The sequence below is a fragment of the Hermetia illucens genome, chromosome 6 (assembly GCF_905115235.1).
Source record: "Hermetia illucens chromosome 6, iHerIll2.2.curated.20191125, whole genome shotgun sequence".
Taxonomy (NCBI): Eukaryota; Metazoa; Arthropoda; class Insecta; order Diptera; family Stratiomyidae; genus Hermetia; species Hermetia illucens.
In genome coordinates this window covers 6913736-6940192 of record NC_051854.1, presented here as the reverse complement: position 1 = coordinate 6940192, position 26457 = coordinate 6913736, and the positions used below count along the sequence as shown (strand labels likewise).

General features: G+C 40.5%; 1 protein-coding gene and 1 long non-coding RNA gene across 5 annotated transcripts; one reads left to right on the top strand and one right to left on the bottom strand.

Moving 5' to 3' along the window:
* The first annotated feature begins 65 nt into the window (after positions 1 to 65).
* On the top strand, positions 66 to 26457 carry LOC119659488. Of its 4 annotated transcripts, none has more exons than XM_038067602.1 (5): positions 66 to 927; positions 11640 to 11724; positions 12380 to 12878; positions 24462 to 25480; positions 25577 to 26457. In XM_038067602.1, the coding sequence occupies exons 3-5, from the start codon at positions 12773 to 12775 to the stop codon at positions 26093 to 26095; spliced, it is 1644 nt and encodes a 547-aa protein (XP_037923530.1). In that variant the 5' UTR covers positions 66 to 927; positions 11640 to 11724; positions 12380 to 12772; the 3' UTR covers positions 26096 to 26457. The 4 variants fall into 4 exon arrangements, with proteins under 4 accessions (XP_037923530.1, XP_037923531.1, XP_037923529.1 ...); XM_038067603.1 differs by lacking the exon at positions 66 to 927 and adding an exon at positions 2117 to 2171; XM_038067601.1 differs by lacking the exon at positions 66 to 927 and adding an exon at positions 6922 to 7329.
* On the bottom strand, positions 11969 to 17542 carry LOC119659489. The gene is made up of 4 exons (XR_005250351.1): positions 17434 to 17542; positions 17173 to 17333; positions 17045 to 17110; positions 11969 to 12103 (listed from the first exon to the last, which is right to left on the bottom strand). It is a non-coding gene; the product is annotated as an uncharacterized LOC119659489 (long non-coding RNA).

Here is a 26457-nt window from a genome sequence, read left to right as displayed (position 1 = left end):
TATGACACCCCCAATGACTATTGCATCATCTTTTCATGCAAACTTTCCGTACGCCAGCCACTCATTGGCCCAGCTCAGTCCTGCACAAAATCTACGAGTGAAAAGAAGTCAAAGTGTCCGCTGTCCGTTCGTCCAACAAATCTGAGTCAAAACGCAACAAAGGTGTCATTATCAAGTCAATTACGTGCACGTGTAGCGATCGCCAAATTCATTGTTGTCATCTGAGTATCGCGCCGCCCCTACCCCTCGCCTACATGGAAAATTGGTCGTATCCATTCAGGGATTTTTCTTAATTGTGTTTTTTTCGTTTCCATCTCGATTGTTCTGTTTCGTAATTTTCAGTGTTTGGTATCTGCACGAGTGGTTTTGTGTTTTCGCTAATTCCCCAGATACTTTTCGTTGATTTTTCGGTTGGTTGGAAGACGATTTCCGGCCCGGGTTTGAACAAGGAATTGGGAGAATTGTTTTCGTGGATTTTCTGCCTTGAACTGGTGTTGTTCGAACTCTTCCGAGAGTGTTGGTATCTAATGCAAGTGCTGCAGTCGCGTAATATGAAAGTGGTGTCCAGTGAAGGTAGCGCTTCCGTGTCTGTTCAATTTTCGGCTGTGTTGGCCGCCGTCCTCGCGTCCGTTTGCTCCTTCATGCGCTGTGTCGTCCCCAGTGTCCAGACTCTAGTTGTTGACCCCTCAACGTACTGTCCCACCTCGACGCCCACCACGGACTCGTGTATGCACTGTTCCCATTGTTGCGAGTGTGTTTCTAAGCGAATGCAACAAGTTTTTAAGTTTAAGAAGTCAACAGACGGTTTGCGTGGCTTCAAGCGGTTCGGTCACTTGAAGAACAATAACTTGAACATTATTATCGGCTCGTGGCGTGGTTCAATGAGAATTATTTGTGGAATGCACAATAACATGGTCATGATGAGAGGTAAGCATGAAAAACTGACTAAACTTACCCCAAATCGCGAAAAACAAGCAATTTCTGACCGGAGAGCTCCGGACGCAATTGACATCTGACAGGCGACTGTACTGGCTCGTCTCGCCGTGACGTAAGCGTAATCACATGTCCAATTGGACTTACTCCCTCCCATTGGACTTCGCAATTTCCGACCGTCAGCATGAGCTTGCAACTTTTGTCAGTCAACTGGAAAGCATTGCCAGATGTTTAGATATTTCAAGATTCATTGTTTGAAAATAGTACCTTGAATAGTTTGAAATTCAGATTAGAAAAAAAACATGATATCGCTTCCAAGTAAATAAATTTGCAATTTTAGACGCAATGAATGAGAGTGGGGGAGCCTCGGGTTGATATATAAGAGTGCAGAGTGTATTTGTGTTGTCTGGTGTATGTGTGAATGGGGTATGCGTATGATGGCCACGGTTCAGATTATGATGAAATTAAAATTACATGAGCAGATCAGAGGAATTGAAAAGAAACAAAAATGTTGGGACGTATCCAAATTTTAGGAAATTTATCACCAATCTGCAGATACTCCCTAACACAGACGACGAGCATTTCATACTTCCAATGCTCACTTCACAATGAACATTAGATCCAACATAAGATGGTGGGAGCTAACTATTATTATTGCCAATTATATTTATAGAAACTCCTCTTGGAATAACCATATATAAACCGCTACATGCCCCTTGGAAATCACGTGATTTCTTCGCAAACGAATGGCTGCATATGGATATCTTGTATACTTCCCCCACTATCAGTGTTTGCCACATTAGATAACAAAGTACATATCTGACTCATTTATTTAAACGTTACCTGAAAGTTCCATTGTAGCAGTAAAAAACCCACAAACTATATAATCATCCTATGTAAATAAAAATAGTGTTAGACCCCCGATGAAACAAGACCCCTATGGGCTACATACTCTTATATCAATACAGTAACCCATTCCTTCATTGGCCTCTCTCCTCCTTGAGTCTTCATGCAATCTACAACTCAATACACCAGACGTGGACAAATAGAAACATCATATTAATCCAATGTGTAAAATTGCATCATCTAAATTTTCACAAGAATGAATCCCTCTTCGTGTACCAATTTCAGAAATAAACTGTCTTTCATATCTGATAGTAGCCGTTTTAATAGTGTTGTTCAAAGGTTATCCTTGGTTTGTTTAAAGTTCTTGCAATGGAGTCTTAAAGTGGCTTAAGGTATAGGTTTTGTGTGAAAATATTATAAATGTGCTAATTACAAGTCATCGAGCATCTTGTCGTTTAGACTAAATCGAACTTTTCTAAAATCTTATTTAATCCAAATAAATCTTCAACATATACTGACCAAATATTGGCTAAAAAGGACTTATTGTTCTCCTCCATCCGATCCTCTAAGAACCTAGGCAGAAGTTCACAGGAATTCAATAGAAGAAGGTTCCCATTCTGAACTTCAATTTCGTCCTAGCTTCCTTCTATTTTCATAAGTAGGGGAACCCCCATAATATCGAGATAAATGAAATCTGAATTCTACCCTTAGATTCCTTTATTTTTCCCCGAAAAATACAACTACGCCTAACAAACAATGTAGGAGCTGAAATGCCACGTCGACAATTGCGTCTCCAAAGCTTCAGCACAAAATCTGATGCAACCTTCCAAGGACAAATCTCATTCTACTGAAGCTTTCTTATCTTATTTTCTTCTTCATTCAGATCCTCATGATTTTTATGGAGACATGTATTATGAGAACAGGACCTGAATTCCCAGTTTATCGATTTCTTAAAATAGAAAAGGAGAAAGTATTACACCTTATTTATCGTATAGGCTCAGTTCCAACTCGTCTCTCCTTTCTTCCTGTGTTTGACGCGAATAGGGAATTAACTTGGGGGTGATGTTGTGCCGCAACGTCAACTATGCCCCTGCCTCTGATATCACAAGACGCGTTCATTCGTTCCACGGCATAATTTGGTTAATGAATTCGGAATTTGGACGTAGTAGGCCGTTTCCGCCGCTGGACGTTTTCCAGATCGGTCTTCGTGCACAGCAACATTCCGAATGCATAATTCGGTGAAGGCAGAGTGAATAAATACAGCGTACTTATTTTATTCTTCCAAGAAAGGTGCGATTTCAACGCCAGCTTCACACGTCGCAGAAATTCGAACAGTAGAGCACCCTTCAGATCATCAACTTGAGCATGGGTTCCTGGCAGATGTGGTGGCCACCAATGCAATGTCTGATGTACGGCTCATGATGACCTTTACGGATGGCTTGGAATCTACATTTGTCTAATCCAAATTCCATCTGAATATCACGGTTAAACATGTCTACTATTCGTAACAGGCTCCTAAGATGGTTGACTATACTGATGACCTCTCCCTTTGCTCTCCCACTGGGTCATAGACTTTGCCCAAATGGCGTTAAATTTGGAAAGAGAGGCAAGTAGAGTTGAGATGAACACTAACAAAACCAAGGTTTTCAGTCATGGCACTCTTCATATCTGCATTAAGGGCAGAATCTTCGATGCTCCTACACCCAATTGGATGTTGCCCGACGCATTAAAAGCACTAGATCCACTTTCGCTGCCTTGTCCAAAATCTGGAACTGCAGCTATATCAACACAAAGATCAAATTGAGACTGTTCTTTCTGTGTTGCTATATGAGAGTAGCACATGGGAATGTGAACCCCACAGTTACTCAAAACCCCTAAGCTGTCGTCAACACCTGTCGCCGTCGTATCATCGGAGTACGCTGGCCTGATATTATCTGAAACGAGAAGAAGTGCAGGCGTCTCAGGAAATCGTGGGAGGAGTTGAAGCGCACTTCAGGTAACGACCAACGATGGTGCGTGGGTGTATCCCACCAAGATGCAAATGGCAGCCATAAAAATAACCCTGGATCGTTCCTTAGGTGTTTTACTAGTCAGATGTTGTTCTACCTTCCTCAATGTTGGGTCTTAGCTCATCGCTTTTCATCAGGTCCTGTTGCTTTCCCCGGTTTGATTTGTTTGATTGCTCACCTTCAAAGGTGCTTACAATTACGCCTCTATGGGTTTAACACGAGCCCCTGCCCAGTGGATTGATTCCCACGGTCTTCTTAAGACACGGATTGATTTTATGACCACAATCAGAGCTCCGCTGAGATAAACACAATGGCATCAGTTCTACCGAGTGCGTGACTCAATTTATTCATACTGGAGGATGCAAGACCTAAATTCCTCAGGCCAATTAATCATCTGATTTAAGCCATTACCCATATATATATGTATATGGTCCATATACACTGGTGACTTTTTTATACCAGAAATTCTGCACCCAATCCAAACCAGGACTTCTCCAGTTCTTCGAGCGGTTTATGGCTCATCGAACCTTCTCTTCGTTAACATCCAGAAAATTCATGCCCGGAGCGATAATCCCTTTAGCACGCTCAACATGATGGGCGGATAACCCCCAAAGTCCACCTCAATATCCTTTTGGTTCAGGAGCACCGAAAACTGCACTGCCGGGCCGCTCTCTTCAGATTCGTTAAGTAATCTGAAAAAACTTCACTGCATCCTCGCGTACATTGTATTCTGAAAATATCTGGAATGACTTTTGCCATACCGTCGCAGCCGACTGGATACGACAGAACGTTTTTGCTTTAAGGTGTCCAGAATTTTAACTACGGGTGTCTCCCTGGGGATAGCATAGTTCCGGTAAACCCTCTGCACTTTGTTCTTCACTTGTCTCCTGGCATTGCCAATGCTGATTTGAGTTAGCCTAGCAATGTACTACCTTAATGAGTTGTCCCGACGTTCTAGTCTAATTTTCCATGGTGGATCTCTTCGGTCACTCAATAACGTGAAAGCTAATCTTCTGACCGCACAATTTGGCAGCCGCATCTGGACTAAAAAACACAATTGAAACGTAATTTCCTCATTGATTTGAGATAACATTCTCGGATTCAAAGGATCCATTTCCGAAAATTTCATACACGCTCTCTGGGATTCATCCCGAACTCGGAGACTTCAGCCAAATGGTGAAGAAGAATGCTCCAAAGGATTACACAGAATGTCATTCATCATTCCAGGATGATTTTGATATCGGTCATCAGTCAAGGGCAACTTTCGTATCGGTCATGGCTCCAAGGCAGCCTTCATATCTGTTTGTTACAACTTTAAAGCATGCAAGAAATGATGGACAAAGTTGGAGCCTGACCAGACGGAAGAGAAAAAGGGTGATTCCCCCCAGGTTCGAAGTTTTCTCGGGGGACCAGAATAAATGCTTCTTTCCCTTATGAGGGGATGATACCACGGGCCTACCGGAGGCCGGATTTCCTCTCTGCGGTTCTCAGGAGGCTGCTTCTGCACACCTACTTTAAATGGGCAAGCTTGTAAAGCAAGAAGTCCGATATTCAGGACACAATGTTGGAAAAGAGGACGCAGGTAATAACAAATTTCATCAATTCGTTCAAAGTGGCGCCCAATGTGGGCCAGTGGTCAAACAACTGGTTTCGTATTGGAGAAAGTTACAAGTTACAAAATGAGATTGCATATAGGAAGCACAACCTTTGACCGACAAAAGAAAGAGCGAGCAAAGCTAAAAATCGAAGAACTTTGGAATATCGTCAAGTAGTTATCTAAGATGAGTCATGGCCCATTTAAGAAATTCTCACCTACAATCACAAGTACAATAAAAAGGCAATGAACCTTAGATTTTAGCGTTCTTGACAATGAAAGACCTCAAACCCGAAAATCAAGTCGAATCAGCTTTAAGTGTGCATTCTAAGTGTTAATTATCGTTTCTCAGAATAACATTTTTCAGTTCTCCTTGCGTCCATTTCCCCTTTCTCTCCTAAACTAATCAATTTGTTTACAGATATACCAGTGGAAGTACTTAGTTATTGCAAAATTCCAAGAATCGAAATACAAAAGCCAAAGCTCGTCTGGGGAAAACATTTCTACGAATCGAATAGAGCTATAATTAGTGTATGAAGTAAAAAAACTTAAAAATACAACGCATATCTTTCTGTATACGAATGTGGATATATATATGCAAAATTGTATGCCTGAACATGTATTTGCTGGGAGAAGCCCATGACGCGCCAGAGTAAAAGTTTCGTTTCAGCCATTACCACAGAAAATAACAATGTAGGAAGACGTGTTTTCGAATTCCAGCTGTGATAGTACAAGGGGGTAATATTTGGGTGAAAAATATGGGGAGGAAATTGTTTTGGTATTTTGTTTTGAATTCGTGGGTAGGTAAACACTCACCGTATTTAAGTGGCAGGGGAGAAAGCGATCAAAATGATTGTCGGAAAATGCGTTCTGAAACGCCGAATTATAGTCAATTTTCTGTTCAAATATGGCAATATCCCTGTCAATTGACAATTAAACAAAGAAGAAGATCAATTTTTCATTCATTGTGATTCGCAACCGTATTATGCTTACAAATGAATTAAAGGAAGCAGCTAACACCTGATTCCGAATTTCGGTCACGCGGCTCCCAAGGGAGAGGTGAGACAGCATCTGATGAGTTGCCTTTGTCTTGGACGAAACCAAATCAATCGAAATGGTTGAATAAAATGTTAGAAACGATAAGACCTTGCTGGAACAGTCATATGCACTCTAATCAATGGTATTTCCGATAATTGCTACTTCGATCCTACATATCGCCTTATCTAACCTAGTCATCACGTACCTGGTGTACCTGTAGTAATTTCTGCCATAAATAAAACACCATCCATTAAAAAAATCTACCCATTGTTGAAGGGGGTTTTTCATGCAGCTGATACAAACAGCAATTAACCCTCTCAACACCCGCACCATACGGGTGACCATCCCTACATCGCTTCCATTAATAAGTGAATTACTCTGTTACCAACTCGACACTATCATTATTTCGAGTGGGTTTATTTCTTTCCTACCCATATCTGGTGCTGACTCATGCTCCGCCATCGAGCCGAGGCTATATAAGCACCAGATATGAAGCTTTTGAATTTCACAACAGTTCATTTTACAAATGTGATTCGCTTAGGCTGGATGTTCGGTTCGCGTTCATTTCCAGCTCTTTGAGTGCATTCCTGAATATTTCGTTTTGAGCAGAATTTCAACTGCGATTTGAAGCAAGTTTTTGGCGATTGTAGCGAATTCTTCGCTGAAATCCTTGATTCTAAGTGTTCGGTTCGCGCGTTTGAGAATATAAAAAAAATAAAGTTGAAAGATTCAACTCGGTTTTCGGATTTCCTACGTGGAAAAGTCTATCGCTCGGTTCGTGAATTACGGGGCGCTCTTTGTTCAATTGTGCATTTAAGTGCGCACTAATAATAACCGGGATCCGGTTCCATTCTTGCGCGAGTTACTTTTTTTTTGCGCGCGTATAGAGGAGGATAAAAACGGAAGAAAGTAAGTTTTGAATAGAATAGGGTCAGAAAATTTGAAAATGAGGTATTAGAAAATGTCGGAAATTTTCCATGGCTTATCTCCCTAAGGGAATGACGTCAATCCGGAGGCGATGTGAGGTGAAAAGCTCTGTTAGGTTCTTGGGAAATCGAGGGAAGGGTAGTTCAGGAGAATACTATTGAGCGTTGTGAAGGGGAAGGTCCCAATAGTACCCTTCGTTCTCATAGGTGAGAAATGCAGTAGTACTCCTTGCTCTTTGTATAACCCTTCGGACGTGTATAGACATGTCGTGGGTAGGTTATACCAACTGGCAGATGGTGAACACTTGATTCAAGTTTTTTTTATGTTGACTTAAATTCCAGCGCAATATGCGTGCCGGAAATACGATGAGGACTTAACTGATTTAAGGAATATTCCGACTATAAATGATTCAGTGAACCCTCGAGCTAATTCGGTGTAAGCCAACCTTAACTTATAACGTCCTCTGGTCGAGTTGCCTGTAGTTTTCTTTACTATTTCAAGGCAGTATAACAAGATTTTTTTAACCCCATTGGGATCCTTTAACTGTCGATGTTAAGGCAGGCATCCCTGCAGTCTCAGTTAAAACACAAGGTTTAGCTACCCAAATCGATTTAGGCACGAAATTGGGCTGTGATTTTATTTCATAGAACCACGTGGAGAAGGACACACACAGGGAAATTTCCGGCTGTGTGATTTGATTACGAGGGGGAGGATTCTAGGATGCGATTTAACTACACAGAGAGAACTAACCGTGTAAGAAACCCTTAGAATGTTGGGAAGCATTGGGACTTCTCCGGGTAGTTTAATTGATCCAGCCACTTTACTTTGTTCAGCACGGTCCAAAGATCGGTTATCTGATCATACGACAATACTGCACACGACCTTGTAGCACGCCCGCTCCGATCGTTCGACCAAATCGTGTCTCCGCCATTGCGCACCTTATCTCAAGTGATAGCTATAGTCAAATTGCCTCGAGTTGTGAAATTCTATGCATAAGATTTTGTCAGGCTATTTTTGGCACATTCAACATCAAGTTTGCGGAAAAATGGGCCTAAATGTTATGTATTTGCTTCTAACGGACTATGTGAGGCGCTAACCAGTCGAAAGTAGTTTCCCAGAAGGACCTTTTTGATAGGGCATTGGGTCCATTTGAACTCTCTCAGATGACTATACCCATATTCCATATACAGAAAAAGTCTGTCCCAAGAACTATTTTTTTATGTCTGGGATTTTTTTATTATTTGGAGATCCACGTATGGGAGTCAATAATGTATTAGGTGCTAAGTAGTCATCATTGGGGTCAATGATACCTGAGTTTTGTTAAGTGGTCACAGTTTTGTGTAGTGACTAATATACTATGCTTACGTCATCACCCCTAAAACAGTTAATTATAAACTGCCCTTGATAGAACCTTGACATCCTGCACTGAAGAGTGGAGAAGGTCGATTACTTTTTAAGTTTTTAAGCAAGCTCCAACGGTTCTATTGGAAATTTCATAAGATTTCTATGTAAATGGGATCCCAGCCAGGGAGAGGGAGCAGGGTTCATGGTTAGACACTTCTAGCCGAACTTATCTATCTCAACCTTCAAGGTATAGGGGATAATGAGGGGTCTGCCTCTCTATCTCATTGGAAAATTGTGGCAGTCAAGGCCTTTAAAAGTCATAGTTCTTGAGAGTATGGGCAATTTGATATCATCATGGTAAAGGGTTGTTGACCCTTCGGTAACAATAGGTTTAAAAATTTACAGGTTGGCCCACAAATTCAGCAGTGGATATGTCACACATTAAGAAGGGGTGACATTTGCATTGTTGGCTACGCCATGCAGTGAAATTCACTCTGACAAGATGGCCGACAGGTAGGTCGACACAAAGGCACTTGGCGCAGAACAGTAGAGAACAAGGGCAGCCGTTTCAGGAAATCGTAGCGGAAGTTGAAGCGCATTTCACGTAACCACAGGCGAGTAGTGTGGTTGATCCGCTATACCCCACCAAGGGGCGAATAGCAACCATGTATATGGCAAAGTTTAAATTTTCAGCCCCGCCCACCCTTTGGGAAAGAAAGAGGGTAGGACATATAAGGAAAAGGGCAGTCTTTATATTTCCCACTCCATTTAAAAGTAGTGGACAGGCGATTATGTAGGTCAACATTTACTATTTTCCTTGCCAGCACTCTTATACCTATAAATGACGTCAAACCACTTCCTCTTAGAGACGTGATAATTTTTTAAGATGGAGGGGTGACCGAGGCAATTTTTAAACGGGGTTGCTGTGTGTGGCAACACTCTTACGCCAATCACCCACGAGCAATTAAGTTGTAATTCATTTACCACAAACCATGCAACCTTATGAGCAACTTCATTACATTCGTCCTGTATGTTTCCGAGTACTGGCCGACTATAAAAGACAATGAACAGCTTCTCGCGGTAATGGAGCCGGAGATGTTACCATCAGACCAATGCCGACACACGTTCTGACCATATCCGAAATTAGGGCATCCACAATCGATATTGTGCGAAAATTGCGAGAGAGGCGTCTTCGAAGGTGTGGACATGTAATGTGCGCTGACGGGAACTCACTTGCCAAAATTGGCCTGAACATCGAAGTCAATTGGGAAACGACCGTAAGGCCGATCAAAATAACGATGGTTTCATATGGTGGATGATGATTTGAGAGCTTCGTGACTCAATCCAGATCAGGCTTTTGAACGAGCAAAATGGCGCAACCGATCGAGAGGAGTCGACTCCGCATCTAAACGGAACAGAATAAAAAAGAATATTACATTCTAAGATCTTGGCGAGTGAAGATCGTGTGGTAAGCCATTGTTGTTTTTGCTTTACAATGCTGAGGTTGCAAACGATACTACACATGAAAAGTGATCTGCTTTCTAACCTGAAGCCACGCCCACAAAAACTAAAATTTTTCCAGCTAGCAGCTGCAATCCGCTCGTGTATGCTTGGTTTTGGAAAAGTCCGTGAATACTTCCCCTGGTGACTGTGATTTTTCAATTGGGATGGATGAGAGAAATCGTCTTCCCCTTACATAATCTCCTCCATGGGTCAGGTTCAAAATTCCTACCAAAACTGGAGAAGGAGGAATGGTTTAACTTTCCGTGTTTGCAACAATGTAAAGACCCTCCTCCCCCCCCCCCCCCCCTCTCCTTATCACTTCCTGGCTGAAATACAAGATGTCGAAGAAGGGCGGAAGCATCATAGGTGTTTGTCCACTGGCCCTTTCACGAGCGTTGCCAGCGACTTTGCCTAGATCTTTACAGATCTCTCCATCCGGCGTTGTTCGTCTATGATAGTAGAAGAGATTGACGTTATATTGTATATGTTTGTCTACGGCTTTACTGTCGATTTCGAAAGGCCCCCTTGGCCCTCAACAGCCGAGAGCAATCTATTGTAGATTATTCGCTTAAGCAATATCCCCATAGAGGAGTAGCAACTTCTGCCCTTTCCATACAACAGGAAATGTCGCCTTCGGCATGCAAGATTTAAACAACTCAGCAAACATGTTTGGTCTGGATTTTACGGCCAACTTAGGTATGCCTTATTAGGTATGCCATCCATGCCCGGGGCTTTATTGTCTAATCTTCAGCAGTCTACAGGGTCGAGCTTGCCGTCACATCACAGGCTGCTGGAAATCGTCAGTGATTCTCTCTTACTGGGGATTATAACCCTTGGATGATTTTCAACACGACGGTAAGACACATGATCTAAGGAGATGAAATTCCTGGAGGCGCTTATCCACGGATTTACGGCCGAGTCTGTCTGTCTTGTATGAAAACGGACTAGTTACAAAACCCAAAGCGCCGAGTTTATGGTTTTCGACTTTATTATGAGAATCGTGAGTTCGGGACTCAGGCTTTAAGTAGTGAATTATCAACTTTAGACAGTCATCAGAAACCAATGATCGTGGCTGGGATTCGAACTCGGAATCCAAGGTAAAAATCACGGCTGATACCGCAATCGGCTCAACCATTGCACCGTATAGTTCCCCTTAATCACTGGAATTATTCGCCCGCGGGTTTGAAAATTTATTTCCCTTTAGTGATTTGGGCTATAGTCGTTTGGTATTGTCAAAATCTAGTAGAGTCTGCTACATTTGAGGACTTGTGCCTAAAATATATCATGGTGTGTCGTCAAATTTGGATGCCAAATAAATCTCGCGACGCTCTTTGACTCAAATCAACATTGAAGATTTTCGCAGCTTTATAAATAGATTTAAACCTAATTTCGCTCGAATTTCTGGATTTACACCTATTAATTAATTTATTTTTTTTCTTTTACAGCTTGAAAAGCTAAAGCCAGGTGCGCTTTTCAGCAGCGGTCTCTCAAGACTTTAAAATTTCCAGAAAACTATACGGAGATTTATCTGTGAGTATAATTGGTCAAAGTTATTAATGATAACATCAAATGAAAACAGTTCGAAAATTTTTGTGGGCTACAATTTTATTTCGATAGCAAGCCATATTTCGGGAACCATTTGTTCCCTTCTTCAGTCCGGTTTGCATTATTCAAATAAAATGTTAGCCCTCAATGAAAAAAGTTTGGAGTTATTTTCATGTAAAAGATTGGGTACTAAGCACATGTTAGAGTCAACATAATTCATTCAACTGCATTTTAAAAAGATTAGATGAATATTGATAATATAAGGCCAGGCTAAAAGGCTTGTTTTGCACAGAGTGAAGTCTCGAATCAAACGTTCTAATTTGTGTTGTTCCATATTATTTGTCGATTGAAATTGGAGAGTAACCTAAAAAGTATGATTCATAAAAAATAATTTAAACTTCCCGAGACAAAAACAAATAAATTTCAAAAAAATATCTCAGTCGTGTGCGACGCAAACAAATTCGATTTTCTGATTATGTTACCTTCAAAGAGTAAAATTTGTGGGTCACCACTTTGAAGGATACATGTTTCCTAATAAGTCATTTTCCATCAAATAATATCCAAAAGTTGTCCAAACCAGTTGACTTTCAACAATTTTTCTCCCATTTTTTTCCATGCTCTTCATCATCTACGTTTTTAGTCTCATATAAAATGGCTTTCCGCACGAAATCAGTCTGCCATAAACGGCTTGAAGAATCATCATCAATCGACAACAACACAAATATCTACGTTGAATCAGATAAATACGATACCAGTCCGCCAATTGGATTATACGGAGGAATTGATTGCTTTGAAGGAGATCAATTCGCAGAGCGACAACTATATTACCCCTCACGAGGACGAGATCTATCAATTCGACGATTTAGATCTATTGGAACAGAATCTGCCGAATTCAAGGTTAGAGGAGGAGGATACTTTGAATACGATATTTGGAACGATCATACCAAGCGAAGAGGAAATTATACCAATATCACCAACTGTAACAGCTTCGAATCAATTACTGGAGAAATCTTTAACGGAAACAACTGCAATCATGGGGATTTCGAAGGATGCGCAAGAGATTCGGTCTCTAGCGCAGCCAGACGCTCTGGAGTACGTTAAGGATGAATTAGATATGGAATTAGATGAATTGAATAATGGTGAGTACATGTTACGTTTTTGATCAAAGATATAAAAGCAGTCTTGAAACCTGGATAGGAAAAACCCTGATAGGTCGTAAGATATTCTATTCAATAGTGCGATGCCCGATTTGGTTGAGCGTCAGTTTCTTGATCTCGTTGCTTTGGGTTCAAATTCCGTCATGGATGTTTGTGTTCGTCTTTGTGATGTTCCACTACTGTAGGCTTGTCACTTGCACAGCATTAAGTGTGAAGATAATGAAACTGAAGCACAGTCTTATTAAAAATCAGAATAGGAGAGAAACCAATACGAAACACTGCTCTTTAATCCGCAAAGAGTGAACAGGGAGGGGGATATAAAGGCGTGTAATAAGCAATTAACTACTTATAATTGATCGAACTTTTTAGGTAAACTGCCAGACATTGATGAGCACTACTTTCATATTGGAGAGGCGACCAACAAAACTCCACTCCGGATCCTCCATGACCCAAGCCTTGTCATTTCTTTTAAACATATAACTTTCGGTGAGGATGTGCTTCAATTTCATTATCAATCACAATAAATACTGTCCAAGTGATAAGCTTACACAACGGACAAGCACAAATATCCATGATGAACTAGAATTCGAACCCAGGGCAATGAAATTGAGAGGCTGACGCTTAACCAACGCGGCCATCGCAATGTTATGACACTAAAGTTTCGCGTCAGGGGTGAACAGATTATATCTCTAAAATCCTTGGCGTTAGTGATGAATAGATTGAACCTCTCGAAGTCTTATGAAATTGGGCATGGAAGCAACTTTGGTCAACCGCAGTATAATGCTTAGTGATAGATAGGCGATTCAGCAGTTGACCTTAAAAGTCAATTAGATGTTTTCGTCTTGGGTTTAGTGATTAGCCTGCATGGATTTCGAGAATTACGGGGCCACGTGGTTATACGCTCATAACTTTGCTTCGTCTTAGCTCCCTCTCTCTTTCTCTCTCTTTCTGTTGGTTCCTTTTGCCTAAATATACAGCATTCAATTTGTCGGACGAGATAGCTCAGGCGATTGATTATTGGTGACACGTCATCCCATCTAAAAATGAGACGAACTTGAACCATATCGAGGTCGTAATGACATCATATGCAGCAAAATGTTTTCATAATTGCAAATTCGATATAGATAGTAAGAGCTGTGATGATATATATTGGCAAACAACTTAGCAAACCACTACGCAACGGTTGGTTTTCCTGATGCAAAGTCCCAATAATGTTTATCAAACCAAGCCTTGTCTTTAACAGTATTTTTTTCGCCAAAAAGCAATGCTTTATTCTCCAAAATAACAAAAGTTGCTTCATTTAAAATGCTCTATCCCACAAACTACTAATAGTCTGATTTGGATGAATGGATGGATACTAGTAGGTAGTGCTATCTGTGTGTTAGCCTACAAGCTTTTCAGTCCAACTGTTAAAAAAAGCTTGACTATCTCATCAACATTCACATTTTAAAAAAACCTTTAGCAGACCTTCACCAGCTCTGCCATAAGAGCAGAAGTTATATGAGGCCTGCGACCAACTTGACTGCCTCATCACAATTCACAACTCTCAACAGACCATCGGCAATATCGAAAGGGACGCATACAATAGCTGGGCAACTCCATAGACGTTTCCATTTGGCAAAGCCGTTCTAGCGCTTATTGACATACCTGTACAACAAACTTTGCAGGAAGGGCTTGCGTGACTTCTCTAGTCCTTTGTTACCTACGACCACACCTGGGCATTGATGGCCCCACACAGACGTTCCCATATACTTCAACAACTCAGTTGATTTCTTTTTCATAACCGCCAGCTCAGCTTCGAATCACTTCGGTTTGTGAAAATCATATTTTACTGGAGTGTAAAATTCAACTAAAATAGCCAAAATAGTTCCGCAAACTTTCGGGTGCATGGCTATAAATCAAAAAGACTTCTCCACTATCACTTGCCTCTGTATCTCTTCCGATTTCTTTCCAAGAATTTCACGCTGTCCCATGACAAAGCAACTTCTGTGTAAATCCATTGACTTTGTTTTTCAATTGCAATTCGTTTATATGATGACCACCATCACGTCTAATCAGGCGTGGATCTAATCGACATATCTTGTACGTGATATTTATACAGATTGACGCCAATTTAATACCTGCTGATAAATTCAGTGCGACCATATGCGATTCACAGATTTGTGTTGGCCTATATAAGGTGCTCATGCGGTGGCACAGCTCATCGTTATCAGGAATAGTCAGCATAACAATAAGACATGAATTATAGGTAGGTTTTTCCACTTCACTCTGGGGAGGGGAAGACTCCTCTCCTCTCGCGATAGGCTTTCAGTAGAGGTAGAGTGGTAGGACCCTGTTTTCCTGCTGCATATCCTTTTTTCCCCCCAATCCGTTTGAAGGAGTGACCGCCATGAGTGACCACACGTTTAAAGTTCGCATACCATCGTCAGATGGTTGCTTTCGAGGGGCCCTTTTCAGGGTAACATTTTTTCAATAATTTTTTTAGCTTGAACCGTATTTTTTCCCATTCAAAAACAGTGTTTGAATAACATGCGAAATTCGGTTTTTTCCATCGTTTAAACAAATACAAATGTATATCGTCACTTAGTGTTCAATATCTCAAGAACTAATTCAGAATTCAGGATAGTTTGGTGGATCAATCTGGCAATTAGAACATGAAAAAAAGTGAAAAAGATGCTTCGAAAACTCCTTGCGCTCGTAGACTACTGAATCGAATCTAATTTCTAAAACGGGAAAAGAGGATTGGAGACCTGATGGCTTCGAAACAGACCAGACATCGATGCACCTTCCAAAATTTGGTGGACATTAGACAAAAAGCCTTTCATCGATCGAAAAAATGGTAATCTAAAACTTCTATCGCCGCCGAATAAGCCCCATGTGAGGGAGGTTTTCAGTCTAAATCGAAAATTGTCTTTTTCACAGTCGTTTGCAGGCGACCATTGTCAGGTTGAAAAATCACCAAACCAATTCCATGTCATGTTACAACAATTCTGATGATGATCTATGCACTATGATCTCATCAGGTTTGAGAAGCTCCTGATGCTACATTCTTTTCTAAAACCTGATGTTAACCTTTGCAATGGAAATTGAATGCTGATCAGGGTCTCTATCCATGATTTTTTCCACAAAGTTTCATTATATCATCTGCGAAACCGATTATCGTAGCCTCCTTTAGCACGGGAACGACAAGGACCCTATTGTACATCACGTTCACAGGAGAGGACCCAAAACTGAGCCCTGTGGTACTCCTGCGATGACGGTGTACTGCCTAGATCCCAAAATGCATTTTTGGTCGCCAAACGACCAGAAAGCGCCTCATTTTGTTGGCTTCACTTATATATCATAGTTCATGTGAAACTCACTTTTCTTCCTTCTGCATTTTTTTCTAATAAACGTACGTGTAAACGTACCGAAATTTCTTGTAGGAACCTGGCAAGCCAATCTGAAACTCTTGTTGAGTTTAAGCTGGAAATCTGAGTCACGAAACTCTGAATTTCTTCCACACGCACAGGCTTAATCTGTCACTAGTGAGTCTCTTTATCCTCTTGAAAAAAAATGCCTTAAACAACATTTATTGAAATTCAAGTTGAAAAGTGCTCGTGTACTTGATTAAAATGTGTGATTGTGTGCATTCTAGCAAATCAAATAAGAGCGGTAACTGCTCAGACGCTGCCTTACCTCTACCCTAGGAACAATGTATCCACAGACGGCAACCAGATGTTTGTTTCCGCAATTCATTTATTTGAAAAAAAAAACTAGTGCATATTATCCAAAACGAGGAGTGAGTGCATCAAAAACATAGAGGGACACTTACTCCTCAATTGGTGCGACTCGTCCTGAAGCCGATGTGGAGTCAGGGCACCCTCAATCATAATAAAAGTAGGGGGGATTGGTTAGGATGTGAGATAGGAGTTTGCGTTATTATTTCTACTTTTTATTATCAATGAGTAAAAAGTAGGTAAGCCAACAGCCTCGTTATATGCCAAAAATATTCATAATTGACACCGGAGGTCAATGTCGATTGGAGGACATTCAATCAGTTTGTTCATAGCACCATTATTGCTAGATATAAATCGACTCAGCTGTGAATGAGTACCCAAGCTATGTCAGGGTAATAATTCCGGCAATCATATTGCCACCTAACTTACCACTGCGGTCTCGAAATAGCTGTTCTAATACGCTTCAAGGCCTAGGATCAAATTTGACTTGGAAATCTAGAATTAGACAAATGCATATCAGTAAGATCCTCCTTCCGGAAGACATAAAGAAAGGATACCAAAATTAGCCCATGTTTTCCAAGCATTCCTTTGGTCCGCCAAGAGTATATTTTGTCGATGATAGGTAGAGCCAAACAAAGTTGAGAATGAACCACTTCTGAATTCATTAAATGACTCCATACCATTTAACAGCCAAATTGAAACGGCCACTCATCGCTTCCTGAAAACATTACAGGTATAATTGTTACAACCAAGTTGTTTTTGTTTTCAGGGTGATAAGTGATGATCCAATCACCTTTTTCAAGTTATTAATTACTAACCTGATGTCCAATTTACCTGCACATTCCATTATGATGCACAAACGCACAAAAATTGTATAAAAATCCCGGCTTCACGTCGGGAGTACTTTCGAGAACAACCAGAAATTGCAATCAGTTGTGAAATTCATGCTTCCATGTGTTGGTGCACCCACACTGCTCTGCCGTATTCATATACGTGGAGCTTTCCACCATGGTGAGTAGGGCTGCACAGTTATTTGCATGAGAGCGAGTTTTTCACTCAGCTGAGACTCTCTGAATTCTGAGAAGCATACTGTGCTCGAGAGGGGGTCAAGCACAAGCAGAGATTATAAATAGAGGGAGGGGATCGTAGAGTGTCGCATAAACGTTTGGTCAGTCATACGTTGTGGAAGTGTTTCCAGGAAGTTAGTCAAACAGTGAACCTGATACATCTGGATTTACATCTGATTCTCACCCCCTCAACACTAATTGGATGATATACAATATCACGAACAAGAAACAACACAACACTCACCGGAGGATACCCGGTAAATATTTAGATATGATTTTTCATGGCTTTATACTTTTCTATTTTTTCTGAGAGATGAAAATTATGCGGGGGAGAGTCGGAAGTCGATGTGGTGTTTGGTAGTCTTATTGGTATCTGCTTATTGGAATGCCTTGTTTCCCTAGGATGTTGGCGCTAATGCTGCGTCTTCATGTTTAATGAGTTGTTTTATCTTTTAGAGGGTCTTCTGTTGATAGCTCCCAGATAATCGCTAACTGCTTTGTCGAATAGCTGCTGATGAGCTGAGCTGATATGTTAAAATTGTGCTGATACTATGTTACGAATTTCTCCTTTTCAGACGCTTTATGATATATTGAACTTGTTGAGTCAAGAGCGAACTATGAGGATTTATGAGACTTTTCAAATGTTTGAATAGCAATCAATATCACTTTGTATGATTCTTATCAGAGGTTATCGAAATAAAAATCGAATACAATGAATTAAATAAACTGAGCGAGGAAAATATTGATATTATCTATGACTATGCGTAATTTAGCGAGGCTATTTCGATAGAGGTCTTGCTTATGAGTAATTAGGCCTAGCGGGGATTGTTTCCACCTGCTCAGTGGGATCGTTTAGCAATAAATGCATGAGATAATTTTGCCCTACGATCTTCGACTCAGTCCAATAAGGTTTACTGGCTTTGGTCCTATGATCCTAGAAAGTTATCTCCAGATAATAGCTGTTTCAGTGGGATCCGTAAGGAGCTCCCGAAAGTTATACGTTATCGATATCGGATTCTAATTCATGAAGTGAACCATTAAGGAGGTCTGACCCCATTGTTTCCGCTATAAGTAACCAACGCTCTCATGTACTTTAGAATCTTTTGACACTGGCATTCTGCGGTCTAAAGGGGGAGTGTGTCCCGTTGTTTTCATAATAATGATAGGTTTCATGGGCTTATTGGGATTTTAACACAAATCTGATGCTCCCTACTGTATGATGATAGGAGAAGGGAGAGGTTGGTTTAATTTCCTACCAAAATCTAAAGCGATTGCAGGCAAGCATTCAAATAACTGGGGATCAGAGATAGCAACAGTGTCTTTGTGGATTTTATTTCATTTCCAAAATAGAGCTGTTCCCTTGAAGTATTGAGTTTTCTTTCAAATTTTTAAGCTCTCGCATATGCCGCCATTTTGTTTTAAAATAACCCAAAGTGATGACAGTGAGTGATTGAAAATTGAAAGCCATACAGTGACTGATCCAATAAGCAAGAATGTGTCTCAACTTTGCTATCGTATCTAACAGTAATAAGTGAAACTTGCGGACTACAAATCAAAGTGAGGAACTTATTTTTTTCACAAAATCTATCTGGCATCGGCCGCCATTTTGTTTTTAAATAATCGCGGTAATCTAAGATGGCAGCAGTGAGTGACAATCAGTAGTCATCTGGTCGATACAGCAAAGAAGCGTGACAACTTCAGCCTTTCAAGATCATTAGAAATTATTTTTGACGAAAGTTATAATGGTTGGCGTGCTATGTGCCACGTAGCCATCTATGACTTAATGGAAATAGAAAGGCACGTTCCATTGTATTTTGTTAGCAATAACTTTGAAAATTGGCTAACAAATTGTTTCTATACAACAGCAATATGGAAAGAAAAAATTACTCAAAGCGGCATGAGAGTGGAAAAAATCTGTGGTCACTCAAATTGAGTTAAATTGATTATTGAGTAGCTGCAGCGACCCTGCAACTTGAATTTAATAAATTACCTAAATCTAACCATGAAAGGGTTCCAATTTGCAAACGCCTTTTCTACCGTAGAAAGGCTACAATAACTATAATCAAAGTCGGGTCCAATCTGAGTGAAAATCGGCATGCTCAGAGTCTTCCTATGATCAGCGAAATTCTCTCCCAAATTGTCCACTTAACCTTGGTTAGCTTCGCCGTCATCAGCCACAAATTTCCATTTCCGCCCTCCGCTAGAAAGGCTGTCTTTCCGGTAAATCTTAAGCGCCGATTTGCATTTATCATAATATCTACGACACCTTGTAAAAATTCCAGAGGGCAACAAACAGTGAGTGGGTGAAAATTGAAAAGCCTCTTCAATGCAATAAGCACAAAAAAGATTGAAGAAGAATTATTGCAACTCTACACGCTAACGAAGAACGCCCTTTTCCCGCCAGATCAGGGAATTAGGAGCGCAATGCGCAGCCATTTTGTTTTGAGATAACCCTGAACATTCAAGATGGCGACAATGATTGAGTGAAAATTGAAAACCATGTGTTGTTTGAAAGCGTCTTGGATAGTTATTTTGCTTGGTTTTTGGAAACATTTTTGTTTCGATGAGCAAAACACTTACATTTGCGTTTTGATCTTCATCAATATGAATAAGCTTATGGATATCTAGTTGGCTTCCGAGTAGGGACGAAAAAATTCGAGCAATATTTCTATGTGTTAGGGTAGATAGAGGGGCACGCAGATTTGCAGAGAAGTATTTGTTTCCAAGGTTGCATTAAGTTTGTGTAAAATAATATTCAATATATAATAAAATGGCGGCAATATGAAGAAAACTATGTCATTTTGAAGGCTTCTCTCTAAATGATCGGGTGATCATGATACGTGGGCTTAATGGGGATTGAGCTTTTTTGAACAGTCAAAGATTGAAAGGAAATCCAAAGGGGAAACGGAAAATCATTGTGTTTTATGAGATTGAGTTTAGGGTAAACATATGTGTTTGCAAAATCGGGATCGCACTGCTATATGGGACCCTTGAGACTGCCAGTAACTCAAGCTCTTTCGATTTTAAGTCTTCCAAATTGAGCCAAAAAAAAATTAAAAAAGTGTAGATTATAAGGGCTACCCTGGTTTTTGTGCTATCTAATCAGCGCTACCTTGGTTTTTGCTTTTCCAAATCAAGGCTACCTTCGTAGCAATGATATCTCAGCCCACATATTGCCAAAAATCAGAATTGCACTGGTTCGGGTGCTACAAATGTAGGTGTATTCCTGTTCGTATGATACGAAAAAGGATTACTCTGGTTTGTCAGAACAACCCAGTTTTACAAGCCACAAAATCTGGGCCGCCGGTTTGCGTGTGCTCTTAAATCGGGACTGCCTTTGTTTGCACGCTCTCAAATTGGGACTACCTTATTTTGCATGCTCTTAAATCAGGGCTCGTGTGTTACTAAATAGGGGCTACCCCGGTTCAAAGGTGTTTTTTTTTTTAATTCAACGCAAGTTCACGTAAGGTAATAGGAAATACGTGTCTTTTCTAGCGCATCTAATAACTATGCAAATGAAAATTTACATTATTTTGTTATTGGTCTGTCGCTGTTTGATTCACGATTAGAACTTTTCAATTAAATGATTCACTCTCGTATAAAATCTTGTTTATTACTCATGAACTGGTTTTTGCCGGTGTGCACGAAGAGTACATTACTTGTGGTACTTAGGGTGGATCAGATATCAATTTCCATGGAAAATTCCAAGATGACCCAAATGAAAATCTGGAAATGGATAGAATTTCGAATTGTAAGGAACTATGCAGACTTGAAACAATGAGAGGGATGCCATTTAGATTTGAGGCTGTCCGTCGTCTGATAGGTGGGCTTAGATGACGTGGAAATGTGTGGAGAAAAGTGCGAGTTAGAATCGAAGTTGGGTCTATGATTTGAGCGTTCGATTGGCTGTCCTGCGAGCGGCTGATTCCAGGGGTTATGTAGGAAAGAATGCAGAGGTGTACATGCCGATGGGTTTTTTTCTATGGCAGAATGAAATGTGTGTGCAAATAAGGGGAGGTAACGTTGAAGGCGGAAGGCGAATTCCACATTGCACTTCTAATGAAGTTTCTTTTGAAGGAAACGAGCAACATCATCGGTAAGCAAATTTCAGGCTGGTCCGGTTTCTAAACAAAAAAAAAATTCTTGAATGTTTCCAAGTCGAAATCGATGTCAAGAGGAATTTGGCGCATTTAGAACGTGCAACCTGTATGGGTGCATCGTTTTAGGCAATATTTTGTTGCCAATCGATGGATTCTAAAGAATTCTACTACGAATTCTACCCCGAATGGCCATGTTTCTGTTACAAAACCATGCACAAACCGAAATGAAAGTAAGGTCTTAGGCCGTGCCACAAGAGAAATATTCGCAAGAGTCGAAGCAAGCATTTGCAAGCGAAGCAAAAGTGAAAACCGGGGGAAAATTCCATCAAGCGCTGCTTAACATATTCAATGTTCCAGTTTTGGAGCCATTTTTGATTTAGTGTTCGCAATTTCTTTTTGGCACTTTTAACATGGCTCCAAAAGTACCCGGTTTCAGAATTGAATCCTCAATAATGGTGGATAAATCTGGAAAAATAATTAATGATAAACATTATTTGACGAGAAGGCCAATATGACAATTGAGAGACTTTTTCAATCAAGAATCCAATCCCTATTCTCACCAAGTCTTGTTCCTAGCAACCCCATTTCAAGGATAACTTTTTATTTAGGGGAGTGAACTGGTTATTCGAAAAAGAGTTGGTTTATTAGACCTGCGTCCTGTCTTTTTCTTAGACTTTAAAATGGATTCAAAAAGCTAGTTTCCGTAGGCTCGTCGAACTCGCAGCCAATCTTGCAATTTCGAGCAGAATACTAGCATCAAGTCTTCGACTAGAATTCGTTACATTTCTCTGTCAATTGATGCATTCATATGTAGGAGTCACTGGGTGGGTGGGTGCACTGATAATTTATTTATAATTCGTAAGGACCCCATTCGATGGTTGTCTTGATGCAAATTACAGACCGAGAAGAAAACGCTCATGTGTGCCTCGACCTTGGCTGTGCAACAGGTGATTCACTACTCTCGGCTAGTAATTATGGAAATGAGGCGAAAGGAAGAAGAGAAGAAGGAAATTTCATCACAAAATCTGGTTGTTGCGGATACGCGGGAAGAATATGATTTCTCCGTGTTTTTAAGACTTAAAAGTCCAAAAAGTACAACTAGCGCTCTCAGTGAATTGTATTTCACCGTCATACACTTTAGAGCTCGACATTTTCGTCTATTTCATGAACCGCTTCCAGAATTGCTAAGATGTGTCGTTTGATATTTTGTTCTAAGCATAACTCTATCTTTTTTGAATAGCACTGCATCCAATCCAAATACTTTCAATCGCCTGACCATTCAGTGACTCATCTTCACCGATAACAGAGTCATGCACACTCCTTCAACACAGATGGCTACACGTTCTAACAAGCGTGACGAAAGGGCGCAAAAACACACATCAAAACAATTCCTCATACAACCTATACGAGCCCCCGCCACCTCCCTGTTTACTTCTTCCGAACGCACGACAATCTCAAGCCCAATACTTTTTAGACAAGATTCGACATGAATTTTCATGATATCGACTTCTGTCTGGTTCCCCTTCAACTCCACAGAAGGTATTCTGTGGGTTCGTGACATTCAGCAGTTTTGGGTCGGCGGGAAAAAGGGGACAAATCTTCGACATCTTCTGCCGAGCATAATCTTGGGGTAGGTTTAGGACCATTGCGGACGGTATCGTAAAGATGTGCGGTAACTTCGGTATCAAAGCTTCCCAATTCACTGCTCCCCATGAGTTCATCCATGCGCACTTGCAATGTTTCTCCTAAAGCTGCGCTAGTGAGAGCAATCAGCTGAAACTTCATGTTCCACTATGTTTGGAAAGTCATGCTAGCCGGCTAATGGGGGGTTCGTATCGAACAGGGGAACCACCGAGCTTCCCCAGCAGCGCCACTGAAGAAAGCTTCTTATCACGGAAGCAACCGAGGGGCTCATACTTCACCGAAAAGATGCAACGAAAAATCACTGTCAATCTCAGCATTTCTCCTGTTAGCGCGCACGAAGTGAAGGAGACGATTTTTTTTTGGCTTGGGGTATGATAATGAATTTATGGGGAAGTTGGGGTTCAGAGAGGATTCAATAGAATGTGGACCGACATTGCACTTGAAATAATTAACCCATAACCGAAATTGTATTTGCAATCAATCAGCCGGCCGGTTACTACGTAGATTTGTTTTGGTGTTTCGATAAATTTACGGAAGAAGTTCGGATGTTTGTGCTTGCAGAGTTTGATAGTGCTGCTGGAGTATAGTGCCTGATCTTGTTTTCGGAAATTCGGTCGATCTGAAAGCTAGTTTGATATTGTTCGGCTGATATTTCACAACATTATTTAAAGTGTTCGTTGGAATCGTCTAGATATTGCAGATCATTATAGCGATTTTTGCTAGGTTTTTTTTCTGGATTCTATTATCAGACAATGCATGATTGTTTGGGAGAACGAAATTAGGTGAGAATGTTTGTGAATATATACAAATTTTTGAGCTACAAACGTGCGTAGCCGCTGGATTTTCCAATAGGCTTCAATTAACATCTTGTAGTCAACAGAGCAGGGTATTAAGCAAAGCTATCATTGGCCTTTGCCTTTGTTACGATGAGTCACGTGCTTCGACACCTTCTAATTTCACACTTGTTGATCGATTGCATTAGAAAATTTCACATTTTCCTTTCCAAAACTAACTGAATTCCCATCTTCATTGCAGGAATAAACACAGTGGAGTTAATCTTTGCCAATACCCAAGCACAACAAGGCGCAGTCAGTTGTGTTAACAATCTGCAGCAGCAGCAGCAACAACAACCGAGAGAAATATATAATCAAAATCTATCTAATACGGATAATACTTGTTTAAATCAAGTTATAAATCAACAACACGATTTACTAGACGTGCTACATTTGAATCAAACCTATCAACAAATACCAGCAACAGTTGAGACAGCATCTACGTCAACGACTTCAGCTTCAACGTTTTCGCAACAAAATCAACATCAAATTTTCAATTTAATTAACAACAGTCCTAGCACAATGTACAACGACATGGAGGACTACTTTTTCAACATATCCGATCAACAGCTTCTCATGCAGGACAAAGATAAGATAGCTGACGATAACAATCAGGACGACGAATTGAACACCCCAGCAATTTCGATTAATGCTTTCCCACCTCATTTCGACATGGAAACCGAAGAGACGTTCACTTACACATATGAAGACAAAGAGATGATCCTGACATCAACACAAGAAATGATTATAGATAATGGCATATCAACGGAAGATCTTACGGCTTATATTGACACGATTTATGATAAGGGTGCATCCACTTCGGATGAAATTATTATCGATGATTTCCCACATGGTGGTGAAACTTGCAAGGATGATATCAAACTTGAAGTTGATCCAATGTTGAGCATTGGACTAAAAACCGAGCCAACTTTGGTCGAATCGTCCGACGACCCCGATAGCCCAATTGGACAAAACGATGATAATGAATCAATTATTAATGTGCAAATAGATGGAAAAGCTGCGGAACAACTTCTTGGATTGCTCGAATATGCCAATAGCGGTCGAATCGATAATACACTTAGCACAGTGATTTCCACACCAGTCAAAAAGTTCAAACGAATCCACCCGTTGAGTGTGAATATTCCAGTTCCTCACTCTGTGCAGTCTAATGAACCAACAACAGCCCAAGTCGTCGACACAATCTTCACTTGGGATAATGATGTAAGTTGTTATCCCTTTCGCTTTAAATTCGCAATAAAACCGTACCATTTCCGACAACTCTTTCTTTACAATGTTCTCTCTATTCCTCCTTTACAGAGTAATGATGGAATCATCGACTCAACCCCACCATCCGCCAGCAATTCCACCGCTATCTGCCAAGAATCTTCCTCAACAGTTTTCCAATTCGAAGACATAACCCAATCGTCTCTAATCTCATCGATTGATGATAGCCATTTGGATAGTTCCGACATAGCTTCAACTGCACCCCCTACACCATACTCTTGTGCATCGTACGAGACTACCAGCAATCCGGAGCGTAAACGTCGTGGACGACCACCAAAGGCTCAGAGCACCCAACCTGATCCTGAAAAATTGAAGCTATTACCACCGAGTAAGCAAAAGTATATCCTGCAAAGATGCAAAAACAATGAAGCTAGTCGTCAGTCACGTTTGAATCGTAAAAATAAACAAGATCAACTAAAGGAAGAGGCGCAAATGCTGATTATGATAAACCAACGTCTAAAGAGGAAGGCTGCCAAGCTAGAGAGTGCTGAAGAGACTCTGAAGCGAATGCTGCAGCAGGACATTGACGGAAGAGATAGAAGAAGAAATTAAGATGAATATGTGTTAATTTCAGTCTAGTTTTGTAGATTTACGATGAAATTTTATTGTTATACGTTATACTTGTACCTAAAACAAAGTAGATTTTTTTTTGGAAGAAAAGTTAAGAAAATTGCATATGAGAAATGTTTCAAACAAAGAAGAAAAAAAAATAATTAAAAACGGACATTTAAATTGATATATGCTTTATCTACCATCCATATATTATGTACTACTTTATCGTTCCCGATCCGATCTAATCGGGCGGATATATGTTAACTTTTATATTTTTTACGTTCTAGCGTTTAGCAACGAAATAGATTTTAAGAACAAATTGGTAAATAAAATTTTATGGCTGCAAGATGGCCTTAAAAAAA

Excerpts from the sequence above, each read along its gene's own strand:
- LOC119659488 (XM_038067602.1), top strand. The coding sequence starts at position 12,773 with ATGGGGATTTCGAAGGATGCGCAAGAGATTCGGTCTCTAGCGCAGCCA. Across the intron at positions 12,879-24,461 it reads ATTAGATGAATTGAATAATG|GAATAAACACAGTGGAGTTA; the intron begins GTGAGTACATGT and ends TCTTCATTGCAG. Across the intron at positions 25,481-25,576 it reads TCTTCACTTGGGATAATGAT|AGTAATGATGGAATCATCGA; the intron begins GTAAGTTGTTAT and ends CCTCCTTTACAG.